At 37.7% G+C, this 13,250-nt stretch overlaps 2 protein-coding genes across 2 annotated transcripts; both read left to right on the top strand.

The window, feature by feature from the left end:
• Nucleotides 524–5,529, top strand: LOC109230226. The gene is made up of 7 exons (XM_019395750.1): nucleotides 524–1,060; nucleotides 3,616–3,902; nucleotides 3,965–4,147; nucleotides 4,236–4,550; nucleotides 4,631–4,736; nucleotides 4,826–4,914; nucleotides 5,070–5,529. Exons 1-7 carry the CDS (start codon nucleotides 524–526, stop codon nucleotides 5,527–5,529), a joined length of 1,977 nt encoding a protein of 658 aa, XP_019251295.1.
• Nucleotides 7,918–9,810, top strand: LOC109230225. The gene is made up of 6 exons (XM_019395748.1): nucleotides 7,918–7,924; nucleotides 8,362–8,603; nucleotides 8,801–9,004; nucleotides 9,119–9,211; nucleotides 9,296–9,397; nucleotides 9,505–9,810. Exons 1-6 carry the CDS (start codon nucleotides 7,918–7,920, stop codon nucleotides 9,808–9,810), a joined length of 954 nt encoding a protein of 317 aa, XP_019251293.1.

Here is a 13,250-nt window from a genome sequence, read left to right as displayed (position 1 = left end):
AATAGAGGCAAATGAAGAACTATATCCAGGATGTAAGAAGTTTAGCTAAACTGTCCTTTTTGACTGCATATGTATCGTACAAAATGCATTTTCAAATGGTCAAATGAATCTTTTAATGCTTTGCTTGGACTATTGAAGGATGCTCTGCCTGAAGGGGAAAAATTGCCTCCTTCTTTCTATGAGACCAAAAAGATAGTTGAAGGCTTGGGCTTAAAGTATGAAAAAATCCATGCTTGTCCCAACGATTGCAAACTTTTTAGGAAAGAGTTTGCTAAATAAGAATGTCAATGAATGCAAAGTTTGTGGGGCTTCTAGATGGAAAAATGATGCTAGAAAAATTCCAGCCAAGGTCCTAAGGTATTTTCCTTTAAAACCGAGGCTACGGAGATTGTTTATGTCATCAGAAACTTCTAAAGCAATGCGATGGCATCATGAATAGCGCAACAAAGATGGAGTTCTACGACATCCTGCAGATTCTGAAGCTTGGAAAAATTTTGATAATGGGTTTAATCCATTTGGCACAATGCGAACTGTTCACAGTACATGGCCAGTGATTTTAGTGCCATATAATTTTCCACCATGGATGTGCATGAAACAAGAGTTCTTCATTCTGTCCTTACTTATTCCTGGACCAAAACCGCCTGGAAATAATATTGATGTCTTTTTGCAACCTCTAATAGAAGAGTTAAATGAATTATGGGATGTTGGTGTAGGAACGTACGATGCCTCTACTAAGGAGATACTTCAAATGCGAGCAGCTCTCATGTGGACGATAAATGATTTTCCAGCATATGGTACTCTCTCTGGATGGTGCACTTATGGTAGATTTGCATGCCCTTCTTGTAATATAAACACTCAATCTAGAAGGCTCAAACATGGCAGAAAGTTTTGTTACATGGGGCATCGTCGCTTCTTGAAGTCAGGAAACAAATATCGGAATGATGCAAAATCATTTGATGGGACTAAAGAAACAAGATCTGCACCTTGTCCAGTAATTGGTTCAGTAGTGCTGAATCAAGTTAAAGATATAAAATTTACTCTTGGCCAGTCAAGTGAAGCGGTAAATGGGGTGATGAAAAACACATTGTCACGCCCCAACCTCGGGAGGCGCGACCGGCGCTCAATCGAGTGAACCCCAACTAAGCCAGCCTTATTAATACCATTCGACCCCAAATCAATACGGTTAAGGGAACCACGCTATCATTAATTTAGACAGTAGTAAAATTTGAACATTCACATCGTTAAACCATTTTCATGCCACAAACCTTAAACCATGGTTAAGTTTTCAATATTTCATACAGTTATAGTTTAGAAGAGCTAGAGTACAAAGTTACAACATGGTTCATTGACCTATCCAATACCCGTACATAACTCACACAAACGTCTACGGAGCCTCTAAGGATACAAAAGACAATAATGAAAACGCCGGCAACAAGGCCTCGGCTATACCTCAAAAGTGGATATCTATAACAAAAGATGTACAAAAAAAACCCTAGAAGGAGAAATGGGCTCACCCAGACTTTGAGAGAAGGATGCTCCATTATGCGCGATTGGCACTATCCGCTATGGAGCCACCTACATTCATTTAAAAATGTAGCGCCCCCGGCAAAAGGGGTGTTAGTACCATGGAATAGTACTAGTATGTATAACTAAACACCATCCTGTTAGAAAGAACAACCATACAAGAGTAAAGAGGAAATCATAAAGACAACAAAGTTTCAGATAAGCACCGCATCAACAATACAAGAGGTTCACATAGTTTTCACAAAGTTTCTGAAATTTTAGATTGGAGCATCCCACATTGTTGCCTCATTATCCACATTGCCACCGCTTTCTTGAGCGGAGTCCGATCACGGCCCGATCGGCTAAGCCATCTTCCCGAGACGTTACCATTATTTCATTCTCACTTTCCAGTTCCAATCATCAATACATTACCACCACGTGTGTATAACATGGGGTCCGATCACGGCCCGATCGGCTAAGCCGTCTCCCCGAGACGTTACCATTTTCCGTTAATCATCTCACTCCAATCTTTGGTTACACATGTATTAGCTCACCGGCACTTGGGGCCACAATTACCCCATTCCATAACTCACGTTTCACATTATTCCCAATTTTACCATTTACTTTGCCACTTAAGACCGTAGACACATACAAAAGCAGTTTAGGTTATAAGCATAGAGAGGAATTCATCTAGTTTGGCATATTAGTCCCAAAGTAATCTTAGCATGGCATTTAGGCATTTAGCACATAGATCATGTTCTCCATACATCCTCCATTTACAAAGAAAAAACACATTAAACACATGAAGAGGTACCTTCCACATACATTTTCACAACGTCAATTCATCTAACATAACAAGTACTGCATCAATCAAGTTTAGAACTTCCAACGTTTGCACGGGCACCATGGAAGCTCAATTTCTAAGAGGAAGGGGGTTTTAGCCATACATACCTCCATGGAGCTTTCCTTAAATCTTTATAATAAATTCCGGGGCCCTTAGCACTTCAATCTATTTTATAAGAATTGCAAATTGAACTAAGAATTAGAGACATGATTAGGTTTCTAGTTTATTCGAGCATATTACCAAGCACTAAGTGTGCACAGTGATTCTAGGACCCTTTTGTGAGAGAATTTCATCATCCTATATCACAATTGTTATCTTTTTGGTTCACAACCTCCCCATACCCCATCATCTTTTATGCATGCAAGATCATTAACTCTTATGCCCATGAACTCACTTGCTAATCACTTACCTTAATAGAAATTTCGAAATTATAAGTGAAGATACAAGTTCTTACCTCTTAGGGTGAAGACCTAGCAATTTCACTTGACAATCTTCAAGGATTTAGGGCAAGGGTTGAGTGGGGACTTGATGAAGATCACTCCCTCTCTCTCTAGAACCTCCCCTCTCACTCTATATGCAGTGAAAATAACAGATAAATGGTCTAATGGGGTGTTTTTAATGGAATGGGGTCGGGTTTTAAAAGTTAAAAAATAGGAGCCCTGACACGATCTGCGATCGCATATGCGATCGCATAATGGACATGCAGCCCGCAGAATGGACCGCAAAAATAGCCCCAAAACCTGAACACACTAACTGGGTATGAGACAGAAATGCGGTCCGCATACCTGTTCTGCGGTCGCATAATGCACTACAGAACTGCCCTTTACAAATTCCAAGGGAATTATGCGGTGACTATGTGGCCCGCATAGTGATTGTGCGATTGCATAACTGGCCGAATAGTTGACCTCAAATTAACCATCACACTGCCTCACTTTGCGACGACTATGCGGTCCGCATAGCTATTCTGCGATCGCATAATGGACCGCAGAAATGCACTTTTCTAGAAAATATTATTCCTTCACTTTTTAATGCATAGATCAGTCTAAAGGGTCCGAACCGCGGCACACATATACCTAACTTGGCACTACGATCTTTCGGGTTTTGAGTAGAGATTTTCACGGGGCCTTACACACATGGAAAAAGAGAAGTATTTTTTTTATCTTCCTTATTGGAAATTTAACTTGGTGCGTCATAATCTTGATGTGATGCACATAGAAAAGAACGTGTGTGATAACATAATTTATACATTATTGGATCTTGGTAAAAAGTCTAAAGACAACATAGAGGCTCGATTGGACTTGAAGGAGATGAAAATAAGACCAAGCTTTTGGCCTCAGTACCGAGCTAGTGGTAGAGCATATCTTCCTCCTACTTTTTTCACAATGTCTCCGATGGAAAAGGAGTTATTTTATGAAGTACTACAAAATGCCAAGTTTCCAGATGGCTATGCGTCTAATATCTTATGTTGCTTTCGCAAACGAAAGATATCTGGGCTAAAAACTCATGATTGTCATGTTTTAATCAAGAACTTCTTCCTCTTACCTTGCGGAGATCGGTAGATAAAAGAGTTAGTTCAATTTTAATTGAACTATGCACATTCTTTCGTGTTCTGTGTAGCAAAGAGATAAAACTAGAAGAGTTAAAGTTACTTGAAGAAAAAATTCCAGAAACATTGTCTACTATGGAGAAACTCTTCCTCCCAGGATTCTTTACTATTATGACACACTTGGTAATTCACTTGGCAATTGAGGCTAAACACGCGGGGATAGTAAATTATCACTGGATGTACCCAATTGAGAGGTATGAAGAATATCACTGAATCTTTATCTTATGTCTTTAGTTGTTAAATATTCTAATATCAAACTAATAATATTACTTTGTTCCATAGGTTTTTGGGTACTTTAAAATCATATGTTCGTAATCGTGCATATCCAGAAGGTTCAATAGCAGAAGCATACATAGAAAATGAGTGTATGGCATTTTGCTCACGATATTTGGAGGGTGGAGATTCAAGGTCTTATTGTTCAAGAAAATGCAGTGATGAGATTGAGCATGAGACTAGTAAAGAAGAATGTCTTTTTCGTACTGTTGGGAAGTCGTACGGTGGAGTAGATGTATTTGAGTTGGATGAGAAAACATGGTTGCAAGCACATCGTCATGTGCTTTTCAATTGCGAGTCAGAAGTCGTCGAGAATTATAAAAAGTAAGTGTTATATCTATTATTTAATATATGTATATTACTTATTTGTTAACAAAATTGATATATGCGAGTTACATGAATAGGGAAAATATTGCTGAAATCAAAAGAGCACATCGTAAGCGTCGTTTGACACAACATCAACTTGACCGTGTGCATTTCGGTACATTCCATGAGTGGTTCAAAGAGCAAGTAAGTAGTAGGACTAAGTCATTGGTTACATTAAATTATTGTCCTTGTACAGATATCCACATTTACAATTGTATCTTTTATTTGGTTAGGTAAAGGAGTTGGAAGCTACATCTAACATCTTAAAGGATGTTAAAGTCCTTGCACGAGGGTCGAGTTACATTGAAAAAAGATTTAGTGTGTTCGATATAAATAACGTCTATCAATTCTGAACGAAAAAAAGTGAAGAGTTCAAGGTGACACAAAATAGTGGTGTTATGGTCGTTTCAAAGACTGAAAGTTATGCAAGCACAAGTGTAATGCTCCAAAATCTGCAAATATCACATATTATGGCAGATTGAATGATATTGTGGAGTTAAACTACTATGAAAAATTTAAGGTTATCTTATTTAAGTGTGATTGGGTTGATGTAACCAAAGGTAGAGGAATTAAGGAAGACGACTTGGGTTTCACACTTGTGAATTTCTCACACCTGACAGACTCTGGCGATCGAGAACGTCATGAGCCCTTTATTTTTACAGAACAAGCTCAACAAGTAATATTTGTGCAAGATCCTCAATATCATGAATGGTTTGTCCCTAGGTTAATTAAACCTCGAGACATTTTTAATATTGAGTCATCAACGCAAAGTGATGCCACTGACTTAGCTCTTTTAGAAAATGCTCGTGTTCTAGAAGATGAGTATAATGATTGGGTAAGAAGTGGTATCGATGGAATAGTAATTGATACAAACGTACATTCTCAAGCTTCTCTAAATGATGGTGAAGTTAATGTTGAGGGAGGAAATGACATATAAAATTAATGTGATTCTGAATAAGTTAGGTGGAACTTATAGAATATTTTTTTTGCAAGTGTTATTTAAGAACTTCTAAGGGTGTTATTGTTTTGCTTCAGAAGTTTGATATTGGATGTTTGAGTGAATTCGTTGTGCTTTCTTTTACTTATATTTTGCTTATTATATCCATTTAAATGTGATATGCTAAGGTGGTATTATCACTTGATAATTATTTTATTAGTGCATCAATAACTCTTATCTCTAAAACAACCTTTTTCACAAGGCTTTGTTTGTGTGCACGAGTTGTTAATGTTTTTCACAGCTTGAGAATAGGACGGTGCTTCCTCCTGTTTTGCACGTGACCTGCTGATCTCTTGGAGTTAATCTGGTACTAATATAGCTTAATACAACTAGATAATTTTTTTATTTTTGGAGAAAGAACTATGCGAACTAGAGGTCGCAACCAACTTGTAATTGAACAAGACGACGATGAAGATGTGCGACCTTATATTGAGCATTTGATGAATGCTCAAAACCATACTGCGGCCCAGCCTTATATTGAGCAGTTGATGGATAATAGGAACAACTCTGAAGACCGGGCACATGATGATCAATCTAATGAGTTGAACAGTTCTGCTGGTGGCACTGAAGTTCAACATAATGATGATGAATCAGGTAACACTTTTCTCTGAAATTATTTTCAAATCTTAATTGTGTGTTAATCTAACTAGTTTATATAGTGTAATTAGCAACCGTAGTTTTCTGCAATTTCTATTGTGATATTGAACTGGTTATATGGATATGCCTCTTCTGCAATTCTTCTAAGATCTAGTATTGTTGTTAAAGATGCCGTGCATCCCATAACCATAATAGCTTCTCTTGCAACTGTAATGTTATATAATCTGTATATACTCTATAATGTTGGAAAACCGAGATTAGGCCCAAGAAAAAGACAGAATGCCGAGGTAGAACGTCTATCATAATAGCTTGTGTTGCAGCTGTAATGTTTAGAATCTGTAACAGATTTGCCTGAAGCATCACAAACATGTCCAGTCCTTGGATTTGTAGCTGTTTTCTTTGAAGTATCAAGTACATGTCCAACACCTTTATCCATAGGAGTTTGTCCAGCTGCTTTTCTCTCACTATGATCATCCTTAATCCCTTCAGTAACACCAACATATCGCGCTGATGTAGTAGTTTGTCCAGCTTTGTCATGACTGTCACACATCTGCCTAGCTTGTACAACTGGATTTATAGCATTGTAAATTCTCGCTAAGGCTATAGAAGCAGGAACATTATGTGTAGGTTTAGCCTGACCCTTCACAAGCATTAATTCATCACCTCCAGTCCCTTTCGATTTAGGATTAGTAACACTTATCGCATCACCATTCCCAGGTGCTGCAGGATTCAAAACACCAGCTACTACAGCAGTAGTGATGGATTCAACTTCCTTAGGCTGCAACTGCACCAGCTGCTGTTGATCATGAGTCACCTCTGATGCTTTCACAACATTAGTAACCACAGGAGTATTAGGATCAATAGTAGCACCTGATGCGATCTTAAAATTTCTAACAATACTAGATTCATCCTCCACTTGATTAGTGATCGCATTAGTATTTTCCTTAGGTTTCACATGAACATTATCACCTTCAGTAACATCTTTGTCAGCACTCTTCTAAGAATTATCTTCTGAAATTGGCCTCGAGTTTTCTTTCTATATCAAACTATAAGTCAATAACTATGATAATATTAGTTCAGAGGCAACTGCAACCCGTTGAATCCCCTTCTTTCTCAATCTAAACTTGATCAATGGTATCTAACTGCTTACTACATTGACTCTATTCATTCTGTACTTAAGTCATATTGCAATAAGATTTTGAAACTTATTTCTGCTGAATAAGGTTTAGTTAAGGTTTTTACTGTCTGGTTGAAGACGAACATCATTGTTTGAACTGGACGTGGCAGTAGAAATACTACTATTATCAGAACCTGAATTACAGATGCATTCTTTTAAGCATCTAGAAGTACAAGTGCAAAGATTTTGAGAAGGTTCAATCAAGCAGAATACAAAGCATTTTGAGTAGAAATCCTTAAAGTTAGTTAAGGAGGCATTTGACTCGCCTACAAAAACAACTAATATCAAAATAAGTGCCCTTAACTTACTAAACTCCATCTTTTCTTTCACTCTTTTTCCAGAACACAAACTTCTTGTCCTATGGAAAACCTAAAAGTGTGCTTATACAGAACAGTAATAGCCAGTATTCACAAGTGGCAAACATATATACATATATATAGTATTACCTTAGGGTTTAGTAAGTCAAATAGACCACTTACTACTGACAATTTGTGGAAGATTATGGCCATTTTTAAGATAGCAAACATGAAATAACACATTAGGCAACCTCTAAGATGCAAGGTTATTTTGCATGAATAAGCTCATTGATTCAACAGATGTCAAGCAGCCATTTTATGTCTGAGCTTGTAATTAGTTTGTGGCTGATATCAAGCACTATTAGTTTGTGGCTGATATCAAGCACTCCTTTTTTATTCTGAAGGTCTTGGCTGCTGATTTCAGTAGCACATTCCAGTAGCACGAGATTTATTCCACTTGTCATCAGATTCGTACATCAATCCGAAGAGCAGTACTTGGTTTCTGTAAAACATTTACATTAAGTAGCTTTCCAGTAGCTTCTCTCAGGCTTGGAATTTGAGAACTAATCCAAAATAGAGTGACTTTGAAGGCATATATACATTTACTAATTAATTGAAGATAAACACTTACCTTTTGGTATACATTTAGTGTTGACCATATATACTTTTGCCATTTGATGACCTTTAAATCTTCCATTCCAGGTAATTCGGAGCCAAGAAAGGTTCGTGGGCCTACTTTACTGAAAGACATTTGGAAACTTCCTCCAGAAAAGGTAGTTGATGTGCCGTTTAATGATCGTAACCAAGTTATTGGGGAAAAAGGTCGAAAGCTCGCTAGCTTTCTAGGAATTATTGCGAGAACTCCAGAACTAACACCTCTACATGTAGATGATTGGAGAAATTTTGACAAGGAGGAAAAGAAGAAATTGGTGGATTTTGTGAGGGTATGTAGTAGTAGCAGTAGTATTAGTAGTAGTAGTAGTAGTAGTAGTAGTAGTAGTTTTTGTTGTTGTAATTATTATTATTATTACTACTACTATTATTATTATTGTTATTGTTATTATTATTATTATTATTATATGAACGAGTTCAATCTTTTATACATGATATTTTCTTCTAAATGTTGGATTTATTTTTTTAGAAGAAGTTCTCTATCCCAAGAAGGGGAAAAGCTTATGTCCTAAATTCACTAGGAAAGAAATGGAAAGATTACAAGTGTGATTTAAAAGGTGAGTATCTGCCAAAATATAAGACTAAAGACGCTTTGCTGAAAAATATACCAAGTCGCATATCGAGGGATCAATGGAGTGGTCTTGTCTCCTATTGGCTTTCAGATAAAGCTAAGGTATTAACAAATCATTAAAACACCTCTACTTGATTATTTTCAGTGTTTTAATTTTAGTTATGCTCAGTTTTTCTTTATAATTTATAAGATATCATTTTAATATTTCAATGACAGAGGCGTACCCAAGCAAATAGAAACAATAGGGCCAATCAAAAGATGCCTCACACAGGAGGATCCAAAAGTATTGCTACCTTGATGGATGAGCAGGTAAACTTGTAAAAATTACTAATTATAATATTTTAAAATCCTTTTTTTTTCTACGCATATCTGACATCAATTTTATTGTATTAGGCTGTAAATGGGGTAGAACCTACACGAGCACAAATTTTCTTATTAACTCATAAACAATATAAGGATGGTAGACCACTGGATGTTGATTCTGCCAATGCAATCGTAAGATTTCTTTTTTTATTTAAATTTTTGAATTGGGAAATAGTTTAGAAAAAAACATAAAAGAGAATAAATGAATTCCAACTTGGATTTATGTATTCTGTGGTCAGGAAATGATAAATGAAAGGATGAATAATAGTGAGATATCTACTGATCAACCTCCTCGCAGTGTTGCTTGGGAAGGCGATGTGTATTCCGAGGTGTTCGGAAATGACAAAAGTGGGTATACTCGTGGTTTAGGACTTGGTCCAACTCCTTCTGTGCTATGGGGTAGTAGATCTTCCTTAGGAAATATTGTTGCAGAGGATTCATCTAATGAGGCCGTACAAAGGTTAACACAGGAGATAACCGAGTTAAAGGATAAACACAATGAAGAAATGAATCTGATGAAACAAAATCAAGAGAAGATGCAATAAGAATTACTCCAAATGAGACAATTGATGCGCAAATATGTTTCTAATGAATCTATGCCTCAAAATATCAATGGCACCTCAAGTGAAGAGGTAACTCGATTTTCAAAAGTTATAGGCATTCTTAATGAAGTTTCAATCCTATAAAAGAATTGTAATCTAATGTGTTAATATTTATTAGGTCCTTGACGCCAACAGTGGCCATGAACGAGTACCACAAACATCAAAGATACCTAGTGTTGCTGAAAATACATCACTGTCTCAAGGTACTACTCATCTTTATCCTTCGGTGCTACTATTTGAGTTTTCTATTGTTTAAATTTTCCTCCAATTTTTTTATTTAGAATCTGATTTCATGTAAACTTGCAAGAAAGGGAAACAAGATATAGTTTCGACTTACATGCTTCCATAATCCGATTGTAACTTTATCGGTATTAGTACCATTTACATAAGAGAGCAATAGATAATGAAATAGCAGTCATGAAACTGAGGTCTTCATAGACAATTTGAAGCACCGGCATGTTCTGTAAAGTAACACGCACGACAGATGACTTTCTAGCGAGTATAATGCTACGATATATTACAAACAGGGTAGCTGCTTCTTTATCCTAGTTTAAAAACTGAAACTTATACTCGATCGTTTGAGTTAATTGAGTTGAATTCGTAAGTTTGGCTCGAGTGCCTTATTCGAATTGTGATTCCCCTGCGACTTGTTTGAGTTGATGAACTTATCCTTGTTTGTTTTCGCTTGTTTGAATTGAATGTGATTGAGCTGAAATCTAGTGTCTATTGCTGCTGAAGTTCTATTTGGTCTTTTCTGCAAATTTTGAGTTGACCTGCACACTGAAAGCATTTCTTATCATGCTAAGGGATTCCTTAATATGAACTTGTAAATATGCAATAAATTATGAATAAATTGCTAAGCAACAAACCATCTGCTGCAAGCTATCTTGAGCTTCAACTATTGCAGCTTCTGGTTTTGTTGAACTGTATAATCTGCTATGGAAATAGAAATATTTGAATCGTGGAAAACATCTCTTTGAACAGTATGAAAATGAACATCCATCGACTTCATTGGTGGATCAATGGTTTACCAGAAGGTGAGTTTTGGACAAAACATACCAGAATGTATGCCCCTTTGAAACAAATCAATTGGCCTCATGTGATCAACTATTTGTCGTGCCTAGTTTCAGGTCTCTCATTCACACCGGTTCAGCAAATCAACCACCTCTTCTATGGTGATATGAACTATTGCAGCTCTGGTTCTAGATCTTTGTTTCATCAGAATGTTGGTTGAACTTTTGATCATAACAATACACCCACTCTGGCCCCCACCTCAAAATATTTATTCGATAATTATGATTCAACGTTTTAGGTGAAACTGTGATGACCCAGTCGGATGTGACCTTTCCGTAAGTCGGATGTGAACAGCTATATATAGTAGAAAATCGCTGGAGGACAATAGGAACTAGACTAAGAGAAGCACCTGCTGTGGGAAATGAAAAGGGCTCACACCCTCCTAGTTGGGTCAATGGAGCCAAATTATTATAACATGTTATGTTAAAAACAATTAATGATCCTAGAACCAACCTTAATGTGTTTGAATTGCAATCCTCTAATAGAAACACCAAATATTCCTACCAACTTGTTCCATATATGTCACGACCCAATTTCCATCCCGGTCGTGATGGCGCCTCTCGTGAAGACAAGGCCAGCCAACTAACCTAAATCGTCTCTTTAACAATTATTTCTATATAAATGAATAGATAAATACAGCTTAACGACAATAATAACCAGTATTTACAACCCCACACAACCCGACCGTGGTGTCACAAGTCACGAGCATCTAAAGAAGTCTGAACACGACTACAGGGTCAATAATATACAAAATAAAATCTGGAATCAAAAGACGAAGTCCGGTGCCGCGAATGCTGGCGGTCACCTTGCTCAGCTACAATGGTAATACCTTCGTTTAGCTACTAACCCGCTACCGGGTGAACAATACCTGCAACTGCACACGAGGTGCAGGGAGTAAAGTGAGTACTCCAACTCAGTGAGCAATAAAAGTAAATAATAACTGAGCGGTAAGAAATCACGTAAAAGCACTCCATCAAGCTGTATAGGACAGTGCAAATCTTTGAGAAAAACAGTGAGACCATAAAAATCCTTTAGAAAATATCTGGGCTCAGTTAAAACCTCTTTTGAAAATATACTTCCAACAGTTAAGCAAATGAATGCGAAATCAGATAGTGCAAGTCAGCACATAAGTCAGCCCCTCGGGCACAGCACTCCACAAACAATTAACACCAGGGCGTCTGGTACACGGTGCAAGAAGTAGCATGGATGCCAATGAAATGAGAGTGCTGAATGTCATGACACGTAATACAAACAGGAACTAATGCATGAGTGCAATGCAATGCATATGACCGCTGCAGCGTGCAGCCCGATCCATTTGGGTACCCGCGCTCACTGTGGGGGTTCAGACTCCGGAGGGGCTCCTACAGCCCAAGCACAATATCAATATAACACGCTGCGGCGTGCAACCCGAGCCATCCATATATCCAGAAATCACTATAACACTGCTGCGGCACGCAGCCCGATCCATGCTCAGTCCAGAAATGCACATAAGCCCCTTGGGCAATAATAAAATAGCAGTCCTTAGTTCAAAACGTCAGTAAAATATCATTTAAGTTTTCAAATCATGAAAAATGGCTGAATTTGCAACACATTATTAAAACCCTGGACCGAGATCAAACAACATGCAAAGTAATGCAAAAACAGTGATATCAATCCCTGAAGGATTCAAATAATCGGCACGAAGCCCAAAACATGGCAATCAGCCCAAATCATGATGATAACAAGTAGTTTCAGTCACATGCGTAGTAATTTCATCAATCGGGACGGACCAAATCACAATCCCCAACGGTGCTCTACCCCACGCTCATATCCGGCGTGCAAGTCACCTTAATACAGCACTATGATGTGCAAATCCGGGGTTTCAAACCCTCAGGATATCATTTACAAGTATTACTCACCTCAAACCGGCGAAATCTCAAGCCCGCGACGCCTTTGCCCCTCAAATCAGCCTCCTCGCGCGTCGAATCTAACCAAAATCAGGGCGAATACATCACAATATGCCAATGGGATAATACCTAATCGAAAACAGTCGAAAAATAGCAACAATCTCGAAACTAGCAAAACCCGAGCCCCGGGCCCACTTCTCAAAAAATTACAAAACTCACATTACCGGATTCCTCGTCTCGCCACGAGTTCATACATACCAAGAACTCCCAAATCCGAGCTCAAATGACCTGTCAAATCCCAAATTGAAATATCAAAAACTCAAGCCCTAGTCCATCAATTTTAGGCTTAATTCCCTGAATTTCTAGGTTAATTTCACATAATAGACATGTTTTTTAACTCAAAAATCTTACCTTCAATAAACT

The sequence above is a fragment of the Nicotiana attenuata genome, chromosome 7, assembly GCF_001879085.1.
Source record: "Nicotiana attenuata strain UT chromosome 7, NIATTr2, whole genome shotgun sequence".
In the NCBI taxonomy this organism is placed as follows: Eukaryota; Viridiplantae; Streptophyta; class Magnoliopsida; order Solanales; family Solanaceae; genus Nicotiana; species Nicotiana attenuata.
This window is presented reverse-complemented; position numbering and strand designations above follow the sequence as displayed.